Here is a 26,101-nt window from a genome sequence, read left to right as displayed (position 1 = left end):
AGGATTTACCAGGCTGAATCTTTCTTAGATAATCTGATAGACTTGTCTCCTCTGGCAGCACGCAGGCCAAAGAGTTTTTGTTGTTCAGCTCCCTGATAGTACAAACACTTACACACATGGTTAACTTTAAGCATGTTGGTAGTCCATGCTTAAAATCAATCATGTAGATAAATGTTGAAAGAAGAAGTGGAGCATTTAATCTGTGGGCCTCTGGGGGGCAAGAACTCAAACCCAACTCTCATACATCATATTACAGAAAACTGTCACTCGACAGGACAGATGCATTTTAAATAAGATTTTATGTATGTAAAATATTTAAAGTAAAACTACGTTGATTAGATGTGTTTGGATAAGTTAAAGGTAAACACCAGGTAGTTTTATTAATTTTTCCAATAAGTTATCTATGTACTGCATGCCTAAATACCAGTGAAATTGTAGTTAGATATAGTGTAATTTTTGGGACTTCTGAAATGCTATTTTGGCCCAAATTTTTAAGTCACAATTGCATGCACCCATAGCACATAGAAATAGCCAGAGCCTGTGAGCCCACACACACACGGGATTGCAAATGTGCAAATAGGGAACATGGCATGCAGAAGTTCATGCTGATTTTTGAAATTGTGGGCCTTCAAAATATCCCTGTATTGTTAACATTTTAGATTACAGCTGCAGCATTAACGGCAACATTCCTACAGTGAATGTGAGAAGTAATTACAGCACATTGTACTATTTAATATCTTATATCCTGTCATTTTACGAGAATAATGTAATACAAGTGAATAATATAGTTACACATGGATATATTTAATATGTTAATATATATTAACAGACATTATTATAAAAAGGATCTGTGCTATGCATCTAAGATAGAAAGGAAAATTCAATTACACCGAAAACTAACTCTTGATTTAAATGACCTTTTATTTCTTACAAAGTGGTGATATAGAAGAAAAAGGTTTGCAGCAAACCTGAACAAACATAACCATGTTAGTTGTGTTTTATGAAGAAGGTGGTTTTGTTATTATAAAACACACAGTGTAAAAAACGCTACAGTAAGATTTCTGTGGATATGTTTTCACAGCATTTTGGACTGAGACTCCCAGCCCAGGACAAGAGATGTGGGCTAGTGGGGCTTGCACTAGCACTCGAAAAATATCTGTATAGACAGCGCTTAGGGAGGGGGTGGAAAATTGCTTCTTTGACTTTTTCTGACCACTGGATAGATATTCAGAAGCAGTCAACAACCCAAGAAGCCTCCAAAATTAAGAGACACAAGGTCAAAAGTCGAGAGACCAACTACTTGAGAATTGCACTAGTCAGTTTGAAATGCACTGCTTAAAGTACAGTATCTTAATGCTACTATGAAATGTTGTATGGCGGTGAAACATGGGCGCTGACAAAGATAAAGGAGCAACAACTGCTTGTCACAGAGAGGGCGATGGAAAGAAGAATTCTGGGGATTTCTACCTACCACTGAGTCCCCAATGAAGCAATCAGACAGCAGACTGGAGTATAGGATGTCGTTGTTGAAAGCAGGTACAGTAAAATGCGATGGGCTGGGCATCTAGGCTCACTTACAATCAATGGATTGCCGCTGTCGCAAGTGGTACCCATGAGAACTGAAATGACCACTCGGCCGACTTCCAAAGAGATGGGAAGTTTTTACTGTGAAAAGGCATGGCCGCACATGGAGAAGGAAGGCCAGGATAAGAGACGAATGGAAGAAGTTTTGTGATCGATTAAATCTATATGAGGGCTGAAGGACCGATCACTCAAGGTGACCAAGATGACTATTAAATTCATTTTAACAAAAAGGAAACTTGTGAGACCTACTTACTGTAGTAAAGTTTTTTTAGTTATAGATACACACACGATGGCTGTGACACAAATAACAGCTAACCAAAAGCAACCGTATGCAGCATTCGAATAATGTTTTAAATAATGTTTTAGAAAGAAGCAGTAAAGATGATCTGCAAAACCTTTTATTTAAAGATGCACACTAAGCGACAGAAGATTAGTACAGACTTCATAATTATAAACAGCTTCATTAAAAAAATTAAAGATTGGAAAATCATTTCCTCCTTCATTTATGCACCAAGTCCTGAAATCAGGTGGAGGGTTCTTGGCTTCCATTACAAATCTGATGCCATCTCAGATGCCTGCTGAACTGCCTGCTTTAGGGGTTTGAGATGTCATTCTAATCCCCTGACTTAGTAGGAAAATGAAGGAAATGATTTTTTTCTGTATTATTCATTTTATCAGTTTATAGTTGAATACCTGATCTGTTACTGGTCTAGGATATTGCACCTATTTCTTTTCATAAGTTTTGTTACTTCATGTATTTGAGGGCTAGTCTACACTGGCAACGTTAAAGCGCTGCCACAGCAGCGTTTAACATGGCCTGTATGGTCGCGGCAGAGAGCTCTCCCAGTGCTCTAAAAATACACCCAGGAGGGGTGTAGCTCCCTGTGCTGGGAGCACAGCTCCCAGCACTGGTGCACTGTCTACACTGGGGCTTTACAGCGCTGAAACTTGCTGCACTCGGGGGTGTTTTTCACACCCCCGACCGAGAAAGTTGCAGTGCTGTAAAGTGCCAGTGTAGACAACCCCTAAGATGCAAGAGGCCTGCTATAGTGATTTGTAAACAGACAGTTCAGATCTGCGGCTGACTGAAGTTTGGTGGCAGCAAAGGCAGGATGCCACGTTCTTCCTCCAGCCTGGCCACTACACTCAGCACCACTTTGCTGATGGCTGGGCTTCTTTTCAAGTTTTACTCCAGAAACTAATTTGGAAGCCGCTCTCAATTTAGCTTCTACACGTGAATGTGACATTTCAGAGGCCCTGCTGTTTGCCTCATGCTGTTGAGCACACAGAGGGGGAAAGGGGTGGAAACAGGAGTCTGAGGCTTGTTTTACACTAGTAACTTATGTCAATACAAGTACGTCGATTATCCACACCCCTGAGCAACATAGTTATACCAAACTAACCCCCAGTGTAAACAGTATTGTCGAAGGAAGGACTTCTCCCATTGCCATAGCTACTGCCTCTCAGGGTGGTGGAGCACCTACACTAATGGGATAAGCTCTCCCATTGGCATAGATAGTGTCTTTACTAAGTACTACAGCTGTACTGTAAGTATAGGCAAGCCCTGAGGAAGAAAACCTCCCTGCTTAAGTAGTACTTAAGCCTCTACCAATGAATTAACAGGCCTTTAGAGCCCATGACAATATCTTTTCCAGGCTCCATCCAATAGCTGGCAAAAACAAACTAATACTAAGGCAGAGATTGCCAGGGAACCTAACCAGGCAGGGAAGTGGCTGAGCTCAGTTGGAATGAATTCTTCGCCAAGAGGGAACAGAGAAAGAGTTTGACAGACTCTGCATTTGGATGGATGGATGAGCCATTTGGCCACAAAAGCCCTTTTGGTCTACTTTGAACAAACCCTCTAACTAAAACTTTTATCCTGTTTTTCCTTCACCTTTCTTCCACCTGCCTAATCTGTGCTGGTATCTGCTTCTATTAGCACTTTTCTTGGTGGGTCATTTATACAATAAATGTGTTAGTGCTAATTTATAAATGGATTCATCCCACAAAGATACTAGCTTTGTCATACTCCAGATTTCCTGGGGCAGACCATCACCAAAACAGATTTGAACAATCAACATCCAAACTAGTTTATAGTCACTTAGCACATGGGATAACACACAGAAGAGGAAAACTACTGGGTAAATAACAGATGTGTACTCACACATTATTGCTTACAACAGTCCAGTATGTTGAGACATTGTGTAGATCAGGGGTCTCAAACACGTGGCCCGTGGGCCACATGCAGCCTGCATAGTTATTTCCTGTGGCCCGCCATAGGCACCGATTCCATTGGCAGCCAAGCTCTCCTTCCCCCCAGCCCCTGTCCTTCTTCCCCACTCCCCCTCCCCCCCAAGAACACCCTATCCCCGCTCCTCCGCCTACCTCCCAGCACTTCCCACCACTGAACAGCTGTTTGGCGGCACTTGGGACTTTCCAGGAGGGAGGGGAGACAAGCGGGGACACAGCGCTTTCAGGGGAGGAGGTGGAGAAGAGGCAGAGCCAGGGCCGGGATTTGGGGGAAGGGGTTGGAAAGGGCGGGGCCTCATGGACTAGATGAGCAGTCTGAGGTATGAAGTTCAGCATGCATGATTCTTTGTTGTGAGTAGTTGGGAAGAATGTTTGTTAAAAGTGGCAATGTATTTTGTATGAATAGTTACTTTAAAAAGTTCCTGCCATTACAGCTATGTTGATAGACTGTTAGTGTAGATCATCGGTGTTACTGACCACATAATAAACACCTGTAACTATTCCTTAAAACCCCTCTTTGCATTACTGTTCTTAAAAAGTTAATATAGTATGCTATTAAAAGTCAGTCAATGTATTATTCTTCATTTTTTACTATATTTTTGTAGCATTCTATGAAAAGGTTTCAGTGATGCGGCCCTGGGCCAATGTACTCGTACTCATGCGGCCCTCGTGGTGATTTGAGTTTGAGATCCCTGGTGTAGATTATATTTTTTATAATCTCACCATCCTTTCCCCTTAAGAACTTGTTTAATATTCATGATTTTTTAGTTGCTCTGAATTTTAAACAGTTACTGAATTAATTATTTTATTCCAGTGTGAGTTTGTAAATCCTCCAGCTGAAGTCCTCAAACTTTGTTCCTACAATTAAAAGTATGCACAACATTTGTGCAAGTCAGGCATACACAGTTAGATTACATAAAAAGCATGGCAATAAAACTGCAATTTTATACTTGGTGTTAAATTTGAAAGAATGGCACAATTGCCAAATCTGTAATTCTTAGCATATATAGCTATACAAGTTTATAGCTATCTAAAGATCTCATCTAGGTTTTCATTTGCAAGGGGATCTGATTTTATAAGATGAAAGGAATAGTTTTTAACTTCTGGCTAATGCATAAAACACTAATTGTCTAGAAGTCAGTAAGTCAAATGAAACCATATCACCCACAAAACCAAAACACTGGGGTTAGGATTTAGCAACTGTGATGATATGTGATTAAAATATGACCATGTAGATCACTCTTGCTACCACTGTTATATAATTGCAACAAATCTTGTACAAAGTATGTCAAATAACTGGTTTATGGAAAGGTTATGATTTGCCAAATATGATTATGCTATTTGTATGAATGTATCATTTTTGTATCTGAAGTTATAATTATTAACTATGTACCTGTATTTCAAATATTTGCTCCTGTGGTAACACCCACAAGGTATTTGGCCTGTACATCTTGAAGCGGACTATTCAAGTGAAATGGCTCATCAAGGAAAACTTAACTCACAATGGACCATGGAAGACGTCCATCCACAACCGATGGACTTTCATGTGAACGTTCTGTTTAGAACATGGGTAATGGCCTCTGCTATGACTAAGCAAAGCATGTCTGGACACGTGACTTGCCCACGTGACTCCAAACCCCATCTTGCTACCTGTAATTTTACACAAACTAGAACAATGGATTTCCCTTCACTTGGCAGAAGATACAAAAGGCCCTGAAAGCATCTGCATTTTGCTTCTTTCTTGCTCAAACCTCTGGACTATGAATGTGTACTAATGGAGGGGTCTCGAAGCCAGTTTACCTTAGTAAATTGGCCTGTGCCAGTCCTCAAATCCTCCCAGTGGGGCAATAATGTCACTGAAGATGGTGTTCAGAAAAGAAAAAACGTTTATAGTGTAGTTTTTATTTTGAATTTCTTAGAAATAATAAAACTGTCATACAACTTTATACAATTCTTTGCCTTCCAGAGAGTTTTTAGTGTTTTCCAGACACCTGGCAACACTTCAGTTGTGTCAGTTTGTTGATGTTTCGCCCCAGTGACTGAAAAGTTGAAACCTTCAGGATTGCAGCAAGGTGACCATCAGATAGTTGTGTTTGGTATTTATATTCATTGTGGAAAAAAAGTGACACTGCCTCCATGGCTGACTCTGCCCAGCAACTAATGATGCTGCCTCCATGGCTGAATCTCTGTCCCTCTCCCCCAGCCAATGGGAGCTGTGGGGGGCAGCACCTGTTGCAGACATTGCTGGCAGCGTTTGCCTAGGTCTCTCCTCTGCGGGCCACAGTGCGGAGGTTCTTGGGCCCCCGATGGCCTCTGGGCTGGGACTTTGAGACCTCTGTACTAAGGGGAGCATTCTAGCAAAGTGACTGAGGATCTTCCAATGATTTGGAAGCAACCGAGACTTAACAAGACAGCAGTTTATTCATTCCGTCACTGCTACAAGCCTGATCCAACAAATTTGCAATTGTTGTATGTATTTAATTCCTTTAACCGATTTTAATGCTCACCTTTTTCCTTTCTGTATAAATAAACCTTTAGGTGTTAGATACTAAAGAACTGGCAACAGTGTTATTATTGACCTGGGTACATGGCTGGTCCTTTGGGATCAGAAGAACCTTTGTTTGATGAAATTAGTTTTAAATAACCCAATTATTAAGTCTAGTGTCTGGTTATTGAATCCAAGACTGGAATACCTAAGGCGGCTGCAGTCTGGACTTCCCATTAGCCACTGTGGTGAGACAGAAATTAACTTTTGTTGCTGGTTTAGTATATCTCATGGAAGAATAACCACTAGTTTTGTGTGGTGGGGCTGTCTACCCTTTTCCCCAGCAGCTTGTCCTGAATTTGGTATTCTCACTTTGACCTACGGGGCTTGGTGACAGCATTCTTGTCAAAAGATTCAACAGCAGACTCCTGCTCTCCTCTTCCTGGAGCCCATTACTGTAGAGCTGGCAGAGGGTCAAAACATGCAGCTCTCACAATGCTGAAGTCAGTGATGTCCCTTAGGGGAAAGCCCCATAGGCCAATATATCTACATACCATTTTGGAGTGAGTGGGAGCAGGCCTCCCAGCCCAGGTTGCCAGACTTGGGGTAGCAGGCCTGAGTTAGAGCTCTAAAAGTAGCTGTGTAGACAGCACTTTGAAGTTGAGGCTCAGGCTCTGTAGCCTAGGGAAGCGGGTGGGCTTCAGAGCCTGAACTCCAGTTCAAGTCTCAACTTCAATGCCCTGTCTTATGCAGCTATTTGTAGAGTGCTTGTGCGAGCCCTGCTATCCCAGGTCTGTCAATCCAGGCTGGGAGGCTCCTCCTGCATTCTCCAAAATGCTTTGTAGATTCACCCATCAAACTTAATAGAGCTTAAAACCTATGTAAAGTGCTTTGCAAATCTATAGAATTGATGAGAGAATGATATCCTTTTTATAGCAGGGATTTCATTCTCCATTAAGTCCATAAGTTGGACTAAATATTTTAGACAGGACTTCATTCTGTATTAATGTGTGCTGAACTTTCCCCAAATAATGGGTTGAGTTTAAAAGTCGTAAGAAAAAGACCAACCACCAAAAATATACTGTTATACTGTACTGAAGGTGTTCGCAGCCACTGATGTACAGACAATCACAGACCTCATTAAAGCGGATGGGCGTGCTAACCACTCTTCTTTCAGGCTAAAGAGAGGGAGCAATTAAGCCACTTTCTGGTGTGACATAGCTGGAGATAATAGCAACTACCACCCAAGACCACTGGTCACATTGCAAAGCCTGAGCAGGGAAAGACCATGTAGTTGTGACTTTGTGGAATTTCCCTGGGATTGGTTTAAATGCGGGGTTGGAGGTCGGGGGGTGGGGGGGAGGGGAGTGTGAGTGAAAACAAAGCTTTTGACATGGTCTCCCACAGTGTTCTTGCCAGCAAGTTAAAGTAGCATGGGCTGGATGAATGGACTATAAAGGTAGACAGAAAGCTGGCTAGATTGTTGGTCTCAACAGGTAGTGATCAGTGGCTCCATGTCTAGTTGGCAGCTGGTATCAAGTGGAGTGTCCCAAGGGTCGGTTTTGTTCAATATCTTCATTAATGATCTGGAGGATGGCGTGGATCGCACCCTCAGCAAGTTTTCAGATGATACAAAACTGGGAGTAGAGGTAGATACGCTGGAGGGTAAGGATAGGATACAGAGGGACCTAGGCAAATTAGAGGATTGGGCCAAAAGAAATCTGATGAGGTTCAACAAGGACAAGTGCAGAGTCCTGCACTTAGGACAGAAGAATCCCATGCACCTCTACAGACTAGGGACCGAATGGCTAGGCAGCAGTTCTGCAGAAAAGGACCTAGGGGTTACAGTGGATGAGAAGCTGGATATGCATCAGTGTGCCCTTGTTGCCAAGGCAGCCAATGGCATTTTGGGCTGTATAAGTAGGGCATTGCCAGCAGATTGAGGGACATGATCATTCCCCTCTATTAGACATTGGTGAGGCCTCATCTGGGGTACTGTGTCCCGTTTTGGGCCCCACACTACAAGAAGGATGTGAAAAAAATTGGAAAGCATCCTGTGGAGGGCAACAAAAATGATTAGGGGACTGGAACACATGACTTATGAGGAGAGGCTGAGGGAACTGGGATTGTTTAGTCTGCAGAAGAGAAGAATGAGGGGGGATTTGATAGCTGCTTTCAACTACCTGAAAGGGAGTTCCAAAGAGGATAGATCTAGACTGTTCTCAGTGGTAGCAGATGACAGAACGAGGAGTAATGGTTTCAAGTTGCAGTGGGGGAGGTTTAGGTTGGATGTTAGGAAAAACTCTCTCACTAGGACAGTGGTGAAGCACTGGAATGGGTTCCCTAGGGCAGTGGTGGAATCTCCTTCCTTAAAAACTTCTAAGATCAGGCTTAACAAAGCCCTGGCTGGGATGATTTAGTTGGGGATTGGTCCTGCTTTGAGCAGGGGGTTGGACTAGTTGACCTCCTGAGGTCTCTTCCAACTCTGATATTCTCAGATTCTATGAGTGTTTTAAAAAAAAAAAAAAAAAAAAAGAGAAGGAGAAAGCTAGCAAAACCAAAGAGAAATATTTGTGAGAAGTGTCCCTCAGAGGGAGCAAATAGGACAAATGGCCTGATTTTGGTACCAAAGAACTTGAACAACATCATATTCTCTTCCTATTAGACACAATCAGGCCAGTCCCCAAATATTGGTGAACTGCTCAGGCCAAAGGGGCAACAATAATTCTAAATTAATTTTTTAAAAAACCCCAAACATTCATCATATAATTGAAATGCTGACATTTCTCAGGCTGTTTCCGGAGGATTAAACCGAGTAATGGATTAATGGCCTGCTGCATTCACCTAGCTCATCATTCACGCTCATGGTTTGTGCCTCTATTGCCATTGCTTCATTAACTATTATGGAGGTGCTGAGCACAACATCACAGGTTAAGTCTGCATTGAAAAGGACAGTTATGTGGACTGTCCTCCATGACTTTTAGAAGTGGAACAAAAATACTTCTTTCCCAAACTCACAACTCTTACTAAAGGACTCCTGATGAGATTGAAAAAACATTAAATGGATCAGTGAATATTTTAAGTTAGAGGCATTTAAAAATTGCCCATTTTTCAGATTTCGTACTGGTTTTACAATAATTTTCTGGGGTGGGGGGAAAAGGGTTTAAAATCCCTCTAGCTGAACATTGACAAGTTTACAAACCTCAAAATGCCCATATTTAGAGAGTTATTGATAACAGGCTGGTGATAAAATATATTTTATGCTCTTTGGTAATCATGCCTCATTATTCAGCATAACTGTTCTTATTTTGATCACGAGAAGCCCTTTATGGTTGGAAAATACATTTACTCCCATGAGCTAGTGGAATATGCATTTTATAGAACCAGAACAAGATGCTGTAGCAGGGCCCTATGCTATCAGGCTCCCGGCTGGAGCCCAGCCATTTTCTCATATAAATGTGAGGTTTTTACCTTAATAGCAATGAGTTACAGCTGTAAAAAAGGTTCAGATTTGACAGTACCTTAAGGGGTTTTTTTTGTGGGTGTCCATATGTTCAATGTCTCAACTCTGCCTTTATGCTCCAAAAAAGCCATGTAAATTCCAGCATAAATAATGCATTACCCTGGGACTAAGATTGTTTAAATCCACTCCTCAATAATAGAACACATTAAAATATAGGAAATCCCAAGTTAAGAGTTTTCCATAAACTCTGGAAACCATTTATGTTCCTTACACAATATATCAATTAATTATCTGTATTTTTAAAAAGCATAAATAAGAAATGAAAACCTGCAACAATGCATTCTGAAGTTTAGGATTTTGTGTTTCATTAGTACTTGTTTTTCACAGATTGGATGGAATTTATGCCAAGTTAATGCATTTTTATGTTGGAATATAAAGCAGAGGTTCTTTTGATATCACAAACTACAGAAGCCATGGGGAAATACAGCTTTCTGTTAATATTTTTGCTAAACATGCATGAGTATGTTATACCTGCCCACTGCACAATTCTGCTGGGATTGTACTAGTTTTTCTGGGCTAACACAGAATACTTTACATCACAGACCGCTCCCATACAGCGACAAAGTCTCAGCATCCATGTTTATTCACTTCCAATGGCTGGCTTCAGTATCACAGAAGCCCACTGGCAATGGCTGCAGTGCCCCTTTTAAGAGCTGAAGAGGAGAGAAGCAAAGCAACAGCCTAATTACTTCTTCCCTCCAATGGGACCAATTTCTAAGGCACCTTCCCATGAGTTTTCTTTCTGTCCAACAGCACCCCAGAAGAGCTGTACAGGAGCAATGAGAGCCTGGTCCTGCCCATCTTCTCAGATTAGCAGCACAAGGGAGGAAGAACCAACAGGTAACAGTAAACATCATAATCCTGTTTGGGGTGTTGCTGTGTGCAAAGGGCTAGGTGAGGGGACAACATACTGCTCTTCCACTTGCCCACTCACCTGGACATGGCAGGAAAGCTTGCTGGCCTGTGCTTCAGTGAAGAGCAAACCCAACCATCTGTTTCACAGTGTAATAGCAACATGCTGAAGTACGGATTGGCATGGTTCTCTGCATGTGTATTTTAAAACATGCTTTCTTGATTGAAAGAAATCAAATATTTGAGGTTTTTATATTTTCAGGGGGAGAAAATGGTCCCGCTTTGAAGTATTTCCTTAATGTAGCCATCTCCCCCCAGAAATGCTTGCTCCCTAGTGTTACTTGCTAAGAAGTTCCAAACTCAACCTACAAACTGCTTTGTACCTTTAAATCCCCCTTAACTTCTGTGGAAGTTAAGAGCAATCTGCATATTGCAGGGAGCAGTCAAGTACCCTACAAGATCACTCTTCAAATGCTCTCTCAAATGTTGGAGTGTAATATATGGCAACAGACAAAGCTGATGTACAGTTCATGCCCAAAAGAGAATTTTCTTTCTAAATTATACCGGTATATCAATATATCATGAAGTATATTGTAATATTTATCCTTTTCTGCAAAAGGGATTGGTTCAAATACATCGGGGAGAGAATCTGAAAAAGATGTTCCTGATTGTCATCCGCTAGGTGGCGCAATGTGATTTGCTTTAAAGCAGTCTGAAGAAGTCAGCACTCTTCCACATGCAATTTTTGTGAATTTTGCAAAGGTCACATTAGTCAAGTTTAGACAGGAGGCTGTGATTTCTGTTTATTTTTAGAATAATGAATGTTGGGAAGATATTCCTGATTAGACATTGGTGCTCAAGAATATTTCTAATACCTAATGGGGGATGAAATGGAGACGATCTTAGTGTATCGCTTAATTTGTGTTTTGTAGGTTTAAAGATCCTTTTAAAGTTACATTTAAAACAGTGTTCATGACTGAATCTATGTTTATCTTCATGCAGACCTAACCAGAAATGAAGGTATATTTGTCTATTTTCACAGAAGTGAACCAACGGAGAAATAGCCTGTTTTCATGAAACAGAACTAGACAAGCCATGAATAAGGGGACTCAGAAAATCTGCATTCTATTCCTGGCTCTGCCACTGACCAGCTGTGGGACCCTAGACAAATCACCTCTTTCCCTTTATACCTTTTATCTGTCTTGTCTACCAGGGGTTCTCAAACTTCATTGCACCGTGACTCCCTTCTGACAATAAAAATTACTTCACGACCCCTGGAGGGGGGGACCAAAGCCTGAGCCTGCCTGATCCTTACTGCCCTGGGTATGGGGGGGGCCCCAAACCTGAAGCTCAAGGGCTTCCGCCCCAGCAGGGGGCCTGTAACATGAGCGATGCTGCCCAGGGCTGAAGCCCTCGGGCTCCGGCTTCGGCCCTGGGCAGTGGGGCTTGGGCTTCAGCCCCGGGCCCGAGCAAGTCTAAGCCAGCCCTGGCGACCACATTCAAAGTGGGTCACAACCCACTTTGACACACTGTTTGAGAACTGCTGCTTAGACTATAAGATCCTCAAAGGCCTTTAGGCACTAACACCCATTGACTTCAATAGGAGTTCGGTGTCTAATACCTTTGAAGATCTGGCCTAAGTTCTCAGGGGCCAGGAATGTCTCCTACTGTATTTAGTAACAGTGCTTAGCACAATGGGCCCCCAATATTGCTTGGGACCTCCAAATGCAACTGTAATACAACTAAATAATCACTACTATACATGGCATATGGCTAGAATATATTTCTGATTGTACATCAGCTGTATCCTTTCTACCTTGTGTATCTCTCTACTGTTGAGAATACTGCTTTTTTATTTTAAGAGCCAAGTGTATTTTGTTATTTAAAAGAATTAAGTTAAGCAAAGCAGTTTTTAATAAGTATCTTCATCTATCAGTGCCCAAGATTTTCTACAATACTTGCATACCTTTTGTCATTTGTTTCTGTTTAACCATTTGAAGTATAATTCTACTTTGAAAAGTCACTATACAAAAGTGGCACCTTGTTACTTACAGGTCTGCGCTCAGACTCCAATTCAGCAAGTTACTTAAGCATGTGCCTAGCTTTAAGAACATGAGTAATCCCCCTGATTTAGATGCTTAAAGTTAAGCACATTTTAAGCACCTTGCTGAACTATGGTCCCTGTGTATTAAGGATCTGACTTGGTAACTTTTTAGTCATTAAAGTTTATTACTTTTCACTCCCATTAGCTCTGCAGAGCCATTACAGCTGAGAAAAGATTAGAAGGAATAGAATCCATCTACTACATCTTCAACAGATTTGTCCAATGAATTCTAATCAGTTACCCGTCCAAATCTCCTGACAGCAATAGAGTTGCAAAATCTTTATTAAGAGCATAATTTGAAGGTAATGAAGGAAAGGCATCCCTATGCCAGCATTAGCAAGAGTGCAGGGTACTTAGGGGCTCACCTTTGGCACAGGTTAAGGTTAGGTCAGGGCTGCCTTAAGATGTGCTCTAACTATAGACCATTGTGGAGGTGCAGAATTCCAGAGACTACGCCACTCCTTCATGCCAATCAGAAGGCCCTCTGTGATAGGAGAACCAGAAATCCTAGGAACCTATGCAGCTGCTTTGTAGCCCCTTTTTTCTGTTGCAGCTGGCTGCAGGGCAAACATGAACTGGACCCACTAGGGCAGCATAAGTGTAACTAAGGGCAAGATTTAAAGATGAGCTGGAAGATGACCCAGCTTATTCCTCCAACCCCAAAGATCAGTTGGCAGGGCTTACAAAAACCAAAAACCTCTAGCCTTGTAAATTCAGCACACTGCATATGGAAATCACTGAGGCACAAAACACTTGGATCCTCATCATGCCACTTCAGCCACTTTTCGGAAGAGAACTGCTTGCTCTGTTCCTTATTTGAAATGAAGGTAATGAATAGCATGAGGTGAATTGAGCTCCCATAATTCAACTATTTGCCTTTCCAGAGCACCAAAGAGGAAACTAAGTGCATAAAAACAGTTACTAACCTGTTCTGTAAACTTGTTCAAGGTGTGTTGCACATATCCAGTCCACTTCAGGTGTGAGCGTGTTTCCAGTGGGTCATAGTCTGAGATTTTTCCCTTAGTGGTACCCATCAGGGCAGCACATCCTCCCTCAGCTACTTTCTCCTCCTGCATGGTGATGTGAAGAGCATGGCCACTCCAGACCCACCTCAATTCCTTCTTACCTGACAGACTAACTGTAATGCATCCTATAGACCACTGCGGTGGGTGCAGAATCCCAGAGGCTAGGAGGAGAAGGAAGTTGGGTCATGGCATGGATGTGCGCAACACAACTTGAACAACAGATACAGAACAGGCTAGTAAACATTTTTTCCTTCTTTGAAGGACTGCACAGTGTCACAGGGCTGTCCCTTTAAGGGAGTCAGTACCCAGCCTGCCTGTGACAGACTATACTGAAGGGAATGAGCCAACCCAGATCCACCAGGGGATAATTAACTGCTTAAGTAGATGGAAGGCTGTTAAAGTAACACACACCTCAGTCTAATAGGTCTAAAGGGCTGGAGAGCTCAGTTAAAGGAAAGCTCCAGAGGAGGGGAGTTCCTATGGAGCCTGAACTAGGCAAAAAGTTCTCCACGGCAGGAGTCCTGGGAGAGACCCTAAACAATCAAGGAAAAAACTGCAGAAGCTCCCTGGGCTGTGGAGAAACCAGAGGCCTTACAGCAGAAGCAGCTGCTGCTGGAACCTAGAAACGTTTGCTTTGGGACTTACAAGTTTTATCTGGCCTCTGAGGTAGGAGCCTTTAAATGCCTGTAGAAGAGGCTGTATTAAAGGGAGATATACTCCTGTAGTGTGTGGCTTCTCCTTGACCAGGTTGTTTAAGTGACCTCATTACCACCTCATTAAGGAGGGGCAACTGAGGCAGGCCACTGCAGAGCCACACTCAGCTACAAGGAGTGCTCAGGAGGAGACAGTGTACGTTCCATACATATGTCTATGCTACTTCAGGTGACTCACAAGCAGTTCAAGCCAGGGGCTCAGGAAAGGGTGAGGATATGGAAGGAAGAGCATGCCCCATTGGTTATGGCATTGGGCCACAACTGCTCCAAGCACCCATGTCTCTGGAAATCTGCTGAGTACCAGTAACAGAATTCCCTCAATGGGAAGGACGGTACTGACATCTATTCTGGGAGAAAGGGGCATAAAAACCAACCTTAGACTCAGGGAGGACCCTGAGTTGCCTGACCATGGTGGTGCTGTGCCAGGCAGTGCTGAAGTCCAGGGACCTCTCTCTGGAGATGTTAGGGTGACCAGACAGCAAGTGTAAAAATTGGGATGGGGGGGCGGTAACAGGCACCTAAGTAAGAAATGAATGCTGGGAAGATATGTAGGGATAGTCCCCAGATACTGGGACCCTCCCTACAAAATGGGGACATCTGGTCACCCTAGGAGACGTTGGCACCAGGATCAGCACGCTGGGTTTACCCCTGCACTTCACCAGAGAGAAAGCACTGGACACACCAAAGATCTAGCTCCTCCCCCAGTACCAAGGGCTGATCTTGTCTTTGAGGTAAGTTCAAGTATCAGTCTGAGGATCCAGGCTTGTCTCCCTGATCAGAGTCTGGCACTGAGAGGCAGAGTAGGTGCTGTGCTGCTCCACAGGCCTCCAGCATTGTTGGTATGGGGTGATTTTTTTTGGTGCTGCTGTTGCCTTAAAGGAGTTGGCACCATAGCAGACATCAGTCTCATCAGGCCAGGCACCAGTGCCCTAATAGGTGACCCTTGATGAGAAGTCAGTACCAAGGAGTTTCTCTTCCCGGAGGATGCTCTACCCAGTCCTTCTTATTTTTGTTTACTGGTGGACAGTACCAGGGATCTTGATCTTTGAGCAGACACAAAGATTCAGCTCCTTCCATAAATGATCTGATCTTCCGTGCTTCTTTCTTGGCCCCAGAGAAGGGGATCGGTGCTGACATTCAGAAGCAATGTTCCAAAGGGCACTCCTCGCCAAAGTACACAGTGCCTGCCCCGAGAGGGAAGGCTTAGACAACTGATCGTAGGTGGTAAAAAGGAACCGAGGTGGGGGTTGGGAAGGCTATGTGATTTCTACCATTATAAAGCAGCGGTGGCTGAAGTACAGCCCTAATGGGTAAAGGGGAAGTCTCAGATTCTTATGCACTGGGCATGGAAGGGACATGTGCAGTCACTTGAAGAGGAACTCATTTTTCCATTTCAAAACAATCACAGAAATGCCAGACCATCCAGAATTTCCACAGGTATTTAGGGTCCTCTTCTTCATTCAGACTGTCTTCCAACAGTTTGCTTTTAAAAGCATACCTAAATTTTCTAGGTCTTTTAGAGATTGTATTTTCTACCTTTTGGTACATGTAAAGAATGTTGATGCTTCATTTCATAGTAGATTGAGTTCTCTCTTTTTTTAAAAGAGCACTACTGAACCTAAAACCCACTCTGTTTTGGTTCATAGGCCCTCAGGATTAGAACAAAGCCAGAAACAATCCTCTGCTCAGTATGCATCGTTAAGACAGCAGGATATTCACATTTACAACACACTTGCCCTCTGAAGTGGAGTGCCTCAGAGAGAGTGGGATTTATATGAATGTCAGTATCTTGCCTACTCTCAAAACAGAAGGACACCAGAAAGCCCAGCATGATGTGCATGGATAACAATTACCATTGAGACGACATCTAAACTTGGCTCCTGGAGTGCAATTCCCTAGCTTGTATAGACAAACTTGTGCTAACTCTCATTGAGCTAGTATACTAAAAATAGTAGTGTAGCCATGGTAGCACAGGCAGCTGTGAGCAGTAGCATGGGCTAGCTGCCCCAAATACAGCCCACCTGGATCCGATGTGTACATACTCAGGGCAACTAGCCCATGCTGCTGCTCTCCATGCTAATGAGGCCACACTATTTTTTAGCATGCTAGCTCAAGTATGTCTAGGTAAGCTGGAAATCACATCCCTAGCTCCAAGTGTAGATGTAGCCTCAGAAACCACGGATTTGAGTTTGTTTTTGTAAGCTTGCACAGCATTAACTTTGCTATTTAAATCTATGTTTTAGGGCACCTATTTGAATAATCAAAGGTAATTTTGCAGGGCTGATTATTGAAAAATCCAGAGTCAATTGTTCAGAGATGAGGTTGTAAGAAGAATCTCAGTCCCAAACACCTTAATTCCTCCTGCTCACTGGATCCCTCTGGCAGGCTTGGGAGCCATGTGGAAAGCAGAAGTACATCAGCACCATGGGACCTATGTCATCCCCAAAAGGGAGATCCAGAGAGCGTCCTGGGGACTGGCAACATAGGAGCCCTCTCAGAACCAACACTGTAGATCTGCCCCCATATTCCCTGAATTTGGGTTAATGTTTCCTCTTTCCTGGTAACACCCCTGGGACCGCCATCACAAAGGCCCTGTCCTACTCTCTGCTTCCTCAAAACCTTATGCTTGATACCAGAGGAGAGGCAAGCTGAGGTGTCCCCAAATGTTCGGCCCAATCAAGACCAGCAGTGAAAGGGGTATACAGAGACAGGTCTCCCCAAGACAGAAACGATCACAATAGTTTTCTTGTAATAATGTGTGCAGCTGCCTTTGTAAAATAAGCCGCATGAGCCAAGGAAACATGTAGAGGCTGCATCCCTCATCACAATGCCATCTTGGCAGCACTCCCAATACACTGGGAAGTCTCATGGACTTGCGATGTTTGTGCTTGTCCCCAGTGCTACAGTGAGATTCACTCCTTTTAAGGAGTTCTTGGCAGGAGGGAAATGGGTGGAAAGGGACAAGAGTGGGAATCTGGAGAAGGTACCAAAATTATAATAGAAGGATAAAGGCAGCAGTAGATGTTGACCTGAGAGTACCGCAAGCAAACAGCTGAACAAGCAGAGTGAGTGTTCACAAAGGAGGTGTGGATGTGAAGTATGATGTTTGTATCTACTGCAAAGAGTGAACCTACATTAAATTAGTTCAATGTGTCTGGCAAACAAGAATTAAGGTTAGTCATGTCTCTTTCCTCTAGCAAAATGGGAAAGAACTGAAACTAAATATGAAAATGTAATAAAATAAAGAGTATACGACTCCCCATGCCCATATGTAATACTGCTCCAATAATCCCAGCACCACGGCAGTGTTTCCTAATACCACCTGTAATAGAGCCAGACTCACCCGGTGGTGCCTCCTGCTGGTTGTCCTCAGGAATTAGCTTTTCAGCCTCTGGAGCACCCTCTGCCATCTGGTGATCCACCTTACCGCCGGCCCCTCCTCCCACTGGGGTGCTGCCCCCTGGCAGTAAACCCCCAACAATCCCTGATGGTCTTTCCTCCCCAGGGAACCCCCACCCACTACCCCCACCTCACCTCAGTCTTGGCTACTGCTAAGCGATGACTGGCCCCGATCACCAAGGCAGACTGCAGTGTATCAGCCACTTATCACAGACAAGAGGGTTTGGACCTGTTGCCTCTGTCTATCCGTGGGCTGCCCCCTTGCAACCCCAGTACCTAATAGGCCCTAATCTATGCCTCGCAGCCTGGGGGTTTCCAGGCCAGAGCTCCCCTGCTCCCAAGGCCTTTCCCCCTCAGCCCGCTCCAATCTCAGTATTCCCTCACGTCCCTGCAACCAGCCCCTTCCCTCTCTGAATGCAGAGAGACTCTAAGCTTCAGCCTAGCAGGCCTGATTGGCCTGATTTATAGGCCCAGCTGCGGCCTGATTGGGGCATGGCCCAGCTGCGGCCATTTCCCCAATCAGCCTAACTTTTCTTGCCCTCAGCCCTGGCTCTCTCCCAGGGCTGGCTTTGAAGCCCCACCAGGCAGGAGCAGGTAACCACCTCGCCAGACACCCCATATGCACACACCCCACACACAGAACCCAGGAGCAGTGTGATTCTAGCCTTACAACTATTATCATGGGTGGCAGCCTCCAGAATCCTCATCTTCACATTCTCCTGCATTTGATAGCAGGCTAGGATGATGGAAATTGCATATATGTTACTAGTGCTTAGGAGCTGGTGACTTGTATGAACATAGACATTTCCATTTCTAAAATGCAGATACAGCATTGTATGTCATGTGCTGTTTCTGGTCAAGGCACCAATGCCAGCAAATTAGTCTCTCTACAGGGAAGAAGGGGAAGGAACATGTGTTTTTCTAATTAAAGTTATGCCAAACCCTTGTGAGAAATATGCCTGCTAAACTACCCAATGATAGTCAATGGTTGGAGAATAAGGCTATAATTTGGCATATTAATTATGGATGTTTTGCTCATCAATACCATCATCATCGTGTTTTACTCTCAGTAGACAAACTTTTAAAAAATGCGTTGGTTTTTCCTCAAGCTATACAAGCACTGCAAGCAGTTGCCATAATGACATCACCCAGTTTGTTTGAAAAAGACAAAGCCCCAAACATGCATTAACAGTAAATTTAAGAAGAGTCTACTAAAAGGAAAACAAAAACACACACACACACACACACCTGCTTCTGAGACTTGTTACCTACTATTTTTACAAGTAACACTTATTGCAGAAGAGAGATTAGAGGAAGAAACTAAGTTTGTTCACTTGACAGCACTCTTTATATAGTCAGTTTCACTGTTTCCCCACTTTAGTCAGTCAAACAGCTTCATCTGTTGTTTATGTGGGTCTTTCATGAAGGGAAGGGGAAAATGTGTGTCTCAGAAATAGGTAACTGTGACTGTAAATTCATAAAATATTGGCAAGGCCACAGGCAGTACCGTACCAGCAACAAATTTTGACTGGGTGTAAACAGATTAGGTTTCAAGATTAGAAGTCATCCATTTGTAAACCTAAACTATGTCTACACTACAAGTGCTACAGCAGCATAGCTGCTGCTACACCGCTGTAGTACAGACACTTGCTACAGCACCGGAAGGGGTTTTTCCATCACTGTAATTAATCCTCCCCTGACAGGCGGTAGCTTGGCCAATGAAAAACTTCCTCCATCGACCTAGCAGTGTCCAGACAGAGGCTTAGATAGGCTTAATTACATTTTGCATAGATGTGCATATGCTTGAGCAACATAGCTAGGTTGACCTAAATTTTAGGTATAGACCAAGCGCTACTAATAAAGTGTCTTACTAATCCACACTGTGGAGTGAAAAATTGTTTTCATGCTGGTGCCTACATTCTGTCTCTATGCTTCCCAGTTACGCTCATTACAGTTACTTTGTTCAAGCAGCAATTGATTTGTGTATGCCCAAATAGTGAATCAAGTAGTTAGTAACAATGTGTGTGCAAGGGATTCTTGCTTTGGTGTTTGCCTTGTGGGTTACCAAAGACATCTAAAGTTCTGTTCAGTATGACTCCTTTTTTCCATCCGCAGAACTGGAAGTGCTAATAGCCTACAGCTGCATTATGTACTTCAAAGAAGTTTGTCAAACAAAAGTTGCAAAGAGTGATAGAAAAGCTGTGTAGAGTTAAAGTAACTTTTAAAGTCAAACAAAATGTTAAGTGAACTGGCGTTGGTCTGGAAAATGCATCACTTCTGTGTCAAATAGTTTGTTAAAAACTGATACAGAATAAAAGATTACAAGTCAAAAATTAAAAAAAATTCCTGCTGCATCTGGTGGGCAGGGTGGGCATCTTCTTTTCTGAACTGACAAGCTGAAGCCATATCTTGGGGAAAAGGTTCATTCGCTAAAGGGCTTGATCCTGCAAGGCGCCAAGCATTATGGCATGATCTAGCAAAACACTTAAACAAGGGTTTAGTTTTAAGTACTTGAATAGTTCTACTGAAATCAATGGGATTACTCACATGCTTGAAGTTAGCATATGCTTACGCACTTTGCTGGATCACGTCAGAGTGCTCAGCACCTGGTAGGATCAAGTCCAAAAGCTGTAAATGCCATCTCCAAAATAACGGATTCATGGCGTTATATTGTATGTTAAAAGTGACAAGCTTGTTCTCTATCTTAACTGAGAAAAGATGACAATATTTTGTCAAAATAAAAAGCTAGTTTCTAAACTAGAAATGGAAAACAAATCTTTCCAAAGCAATTTATAGGTCTCCTCCTCCACAGACTAACTCTAATGTTTAAAATGCTGAGATATGTCAATTGGTTTTTGCGGAGAAGGTGCAAAAGCCTTGAGGATGTTCTTCACATCACCCTATGGAAGGCAGTATCTTCACCTCCGCCTGAACTCATTCACAGCCACCATCCTTCCAGCTAGGGAGGACTGCACTGGACGCCATTCAGACTTATCAAATACTTGTACTTAACTGGCCAGAATGTAATTAATTAATGGAGGGCTGATTCTGCCACTTTTACTCACATTGAGCAGTTGCCCTGAAGCCAATGGAACTGCTCGAAGAGGAAAACAGTACTCCATTCGAGTGAGGGTAGTTCTCAGACTGGCATGTGTTCAGGAAGCCAGGGTTATACCTTTCTTCTCACAAAAAGTTGTATGTGAACTTTAAAGTGGTCAGGACCTCAGTTTTACATCGCTTGTGAAATACAACATCTGCAGCAAAACAATATCCTTCCCTTACCCCAAACTTCCCAACCTCAGGATCATTCAAGGGCACCGATTCAGTAATAGCCCAGACTACATGCCACAGTAAAAAGCAAGCTGCATCCATGCTGCAGTGTGTAGCTTCACGTGTCAGGTAAAGGCTCTAGCAGCGGGAAGTAAGTGGAGAAAGGCTGAGTCTGAGCAGTCTTTCCCGGCTGCTCCCCTCTCCACTGTCAGAGTCTTTTCCTGTGACAGGGAAAGGCTCCAACAGCAGGAGACAGTGGGACACTATACTGCTAAAAATAGCAGAGTAGATGGGGAGGCACAGTTTGGGCAAGTAGAGAGCTGTTTAGGGTTTGTACTCACTCTACTCATAACTTACCTTGTGCTAGGGAGGCTACCCATGTATATTTGCTGCTTGCTGCTGAAAGAAGCATGCAGTGTACACATACTCTCAGAAGGATGAGTGCCAGCTATTTAAATCACCAGTACCCCTCCCTACAACACTTGGATTTTCCTTGGGAGTTTTCCCAGGAAGATATGGGCTAGGCATGACTGTACTTAGTTTTATATAAGCACACCTTACAGTCCAACAAAAGTGCTTTACCTCCAGGAGCCAGGGTTTTAGTTTTCTGTCCAGCAGAATATCAAATCCCAGTACTTCGAAACAGACACTGTCACTTCCAGGAGCTTGGCCTGGTCTGCACATACGATAAGCATGAAGGACATGTGGCTCTGCTACTATGAGAGTCTTCACCACTAGTTCCTGTGGGGATTTTTCACAAAGTTGCATTAGACCCGCAGGGAATGATATCAGCATATTTTGAGATAAATCATAACCAAGGTTTTCATATTCAAGTCTTCTAACTCATTCATGACAAGAGGAATTGTCTAGATCTGTCATATGTGGTTACAAAAAGATTGAACAAATGATTGCTCTATTTTTAAAGCAGTCTGAGGGAATTATATAAACAAATCCATTTTAAGGGATTTATGCATAAATTTAGCCCTTTGTTTAAGCAGCTATTGAAAATAGCATTACATCTAATTTTGCCCTGCCTTATATCTTGGGAAACTCTAGTCTTATTGAAGGTTACATGACATATAGGTCAGGGCAGAGTTTTCTCCAGATTTATTAATATCGCCCCTGCTATTCTTATTGCAAATAATTCACTCTGTCCTACATTGTCTAGCAAAATTACTTCAATGCTAACCTCGCAGAAAAATGCCTCTCCATGAGGAAGGCTAAAACAGTCTGAAAGCTGTCCTATTTCTAAACCTTAAAAAAAAAATTAAAACAACAGTTTGCCCTTAGCACCAATTTACAGTATGTCCTGTGTGATGTGCATTATTGAGAGCTTGGATTAATAACGCTGCAATGCACGTGGTGGTTTCCAAGCAAAGTCTAGAGATGACAGGTGACATTAATTTTCTAAATTGATATGCTGTATATACATAAATCATCAATTGCACATTCGTTTTATCTTACTGAAATATCACTCCAGAATTTGGAAACATCAAGGTGATTTGTTTGTAGAAACTCAGTAAACCATTTTATGGAGCGTTTACTGCCTTTATCTTCTGTTTCATCCCGTTCAAAATGCTCATTATGTTTATTCACAGAGTAGTTGGTTAGATGCATATACAACTGGCTCTGCAAGCAGGGAAAGGTAACAGATATCTCATAAATATGGATCCAGAATATGTGGTTCAAAATAATTTTAAAAGAAAATGAAAGAAATTGAAATAAAAGCCTTTTAATGTTATATAAACCTTGACATACTGTAAAATTTATTTTATTTCTATTAAATATATGAATTCATATTTTGAGTTTCATATGACATTTATTGAAATAAACCCACAGCACATCTATCATTACATGAAGCTCAAGTATAATTAGCTTTTGGGAAGACATTATATACTGAATGTTACCGCCCTGATAAAGCAAAGAATTTAAGCATATGCTTAAATTTAAGCCAATTGAAGTCAATGGGACTACTTGGTATATGCTTATGTACTTTGCTGGGGCCTATGTGTGTTGCCAATCTTTATATGTCCATACATAAACAATAACTAGAGAAAAGTATCTACAGAGCAGTTAACATACAGAACGGTTACATCCCCACTATCAGAGGTGTCTGTAGACCAGGAAAATGCTATTAAGTACTTGGCTACCTGTCTCATTCTAAGACAATCCCCCTTTCAGTTTTCACTGTACTCTGTTTATGAGAAACATTCTCATGATTAAGATCCGGTTTATCTCCTTAAAAATATCTACTACTTGCGAGCTCTATTCCCTCACCCTTGCAGTTGTCAGTAAGGCTCAGGATTGGCTGCCGGCAACCAGACATTAGAGGCATGGAAGTTCCAAGGCAGAACATCAATGACATGTAGCCCAGTAATGTTTGTTTTTATTTTAAATGGAAAAATGCAAACAGGAGCTGATTTATGTTTTCCATTGTGTTTTGCCATTGAAAATGGAATTGAACTGATCAGACAGAGCTTGAAGGGGATACTAGGCACACAGAAGATTAACAAGGAGTTAAAATATTGAATGAAAGCAAAACCTGCTTTCAGAAGAAGGACACAAATTCAAGGGTATTTTCAAAGTAACATTTTTGATGGTTTACAGAACTTGTTTCCTGAGTATTCGCTGATGCAGGATAAGGCAAGAGATTCCCCTTTCTCACCACCAAAGACAAAGTATTGAATAAATATAAATTCAATATAACAGTCATTGATGGGATCCACTTTAGTTCTCCCTGGTCTAGGTTTGAAGGTTAATAATTGCTGCCTTTTTCTCTCTTTTTGGAAATAAGTCTTTTGGAGACAACAGAAGAAGCAGAGTAGTTTGAAGATTATTATATAAGCAATGATATGTCATCACATTCTAGCACTGCAGAGCCAATAATGAGTTAAATGTCTTGAAGACGGTTTTTTATTTTAACTTCTCATTTACATTCTGAACTTTAAGCTGACAACAGAAAGGTCCTGCTTGGCAAATATAAAACTAATTCTGGATTTGAAAACCTAACATAAATTATAGGTTAATGTGGACATTTGTTTTCCCTTCTCCAAATGCTAATCTTGCTATGTATCTGACATTTATTCAGTATCCCCTTATAAAATATTTAGTGCTATTGTTGCAAGTGATACATTGGAACTAGCATCCACTTACCAAATTAGAGTCATTGGGAGGATGGTACTTCTCTGTGCCCATTCTCACAAGTCCATCATGATATAAAAATATTTTTAATGGATCACAGGATGTCACCAGAATGTACACTCGTAAATCAAACTTGTAACCTTCCATAAGAAATGGTTTGTCAAGATATTCCTGGACAATCAAGTGATCCTGAGCTTGTAGTTTTTCTCCATTTCTTATCAGAGAGATTCTGTTTAAAACAAAGATTAATTTAAAACACTGAAATTTGACACAACTCTTTGAAGTACATTTTCATAGCTGACCAGCCAAAGAACCAGCTGAATACCATTATCTATGTAGATATTTGTGTATCTTATTTGCATGGTACAGAAATATGCCATTCACTTACATGCTTTTATTGCTTCCTGTACTTGATAATGCTAAAATGGGATGAAGAAAATCAATGCACCATTTAAAAATAACTTTCTGCTCCTATTCAAGCAACAAGTTGGCATAATAGGTTTCCCTCTGCTGTTCAGAAATGCTAGGCAGAGTGACCAGTTACTGGCTTTTAAGATTATTTCTTGCCAGGCAGCTCTAAAGACTGTCTCCTATACTTTCTTCAGCTCATCTTCTGCCCCAGACCCAGGATTCAGTGCCACTTCTCTGCCAAACTGATTTCAATGGGGAGTAACATGAGTACAGGTGGCAGAATAAACCCCTGTTTTTCCATATTCCAGTTTTCTTTTTCTTTTTTTACCCCCCTCGCTCACTCTCACTCTGTCACACACACACACACACACACACACCCAACAGATTGGAAAACATTAGGCCCTAAATATACGGATTTTTCATGTTTCATTTCATATGTTTCACATAACTAAGTGGCTGAGCTAACTAATATAATGAACACCAGGACATTAAAATCTATGTTTAAAATACTGAAGTTTGGAGTTAAGGTAACAAAGCTGTGAAAATTCTGAGTTGAGACTGAACCTGGTATACTTATCTCACCTGGTTGTTCCTGTAACATCCCATCCCGTAGATGAAAGAGTATATGGCCTATATGTATTTTCACAAAAGGAATCCTGATCTCAAGTCCTATTTGAGCCCCTTATCAGCAAAAGCTTTCTGTAACACAGAGAACAAAGCTCCCCTTTTACCATTTCCATTTCGCCTTATATCTCAGCTGTTATTGGTCTATAGGCCTTTGTCAAAATGTGAGCCTTCTTATACTGACATTACTATTCACATATTAAACCTTTTGCTAACACAGTTTCCAGGTAATGACAGTCGCTTGGGATAAGACACACAAAAGTTAAGATTTAATCTCAAAAGCCACCCATTATTTGGAAAAAAAAATTTTAACATTTCACTTTTGTTTAGATAACATGAATAATCTATTCAAATCGACCTACCCATGCCCCATTGCACCATTAGCTGGTTTGACTATAAAAGTTTTCTGTCTTCGCTTCTTCTTCAGTTCCTTTACATAGTTCTGAAATTGCATATATTCTGCAGGGAAGATCCATGTTCGAGGAATAAAACTATAATCCTGAGGCTGAGACTTGATCATTCTGCAAAAAGGAAAACTGAGTTTAGAAATCTTTTTCAACCTTCAAGTTTAGACCTGTTACACTTCAGTCTACAGGACTAAATTGTATTTTGAATGGGGACTCTGAAAAGCAAGTTTATTGACATAATAGAGTAACAGGAAAACAAGTCCAAAACAGTTAACAATAGTAGTCTATGATGCATTAATATGCAAATAATCAG

General features: G+C 42.0%; 1 protein-coding gene across 10 annotated transcripts in view; it reads right to left on the bottom strand.

The window, feature by feature from the left end:
• The window catches only part of TTLL7 (tubulin tyrosine ligase like 7), a 110,591-nt gene that overhangs the window by 46,368 nt on the left and 38,122 nt on the right, over positions 1 to 26,101 (bottom strand). For all 10 annotated transcript variants that reach the window (XR_006283306.1, XR_005226599.2, XR_006283304.1 and 7 more), the window contains 4 exons: positions 25,744 to 25,902; positions 24,359 to 24,575; positions 22,670 to 22,834; positions 21,788 to 21,946 (listed from right to left, as the gene is read on the bottom strand). Coding sequence is in view for 6 of the 10 variants with exons in the window: in XM_043521011.1 (XP_043376946.1) it covers positions 21,788 to 21,946; positions 22,670 to 22,834; positions 24,359 to 24,575; positions 25,744 to 25,902 (700 nt within the window). In the remaining 4 variants the exon portion in view is untranslated. The remainder of the gene's footprint in view (positions 1 to 21,787; positions 21,947 to 22,669; positions 22,835 to 24,358; positions 24,576 to 25,743; positions 25,903 to 26,101) is intronic.

The sequence above is a fragment of the Chelonia mydas genome, chromosome 8 (assembly GCF_015237465.2).
Source record: "Chelonia mydas isolate rCheMyd1 chromosome 8, rCheMyd1.pri.v2, whole genome shotgun sequence".
Classification (NCBI taxonomy): Eukaryota; Metazoa; Chordata; order Testudines; family Cheloniidae; genus Chelonia; species Chelonia mydas.
The sequence above is the reverse complement of the archived record's forward strand: the minus strand, read 5'-3'. Positions and strand labels throughout refer to the sequence as shown.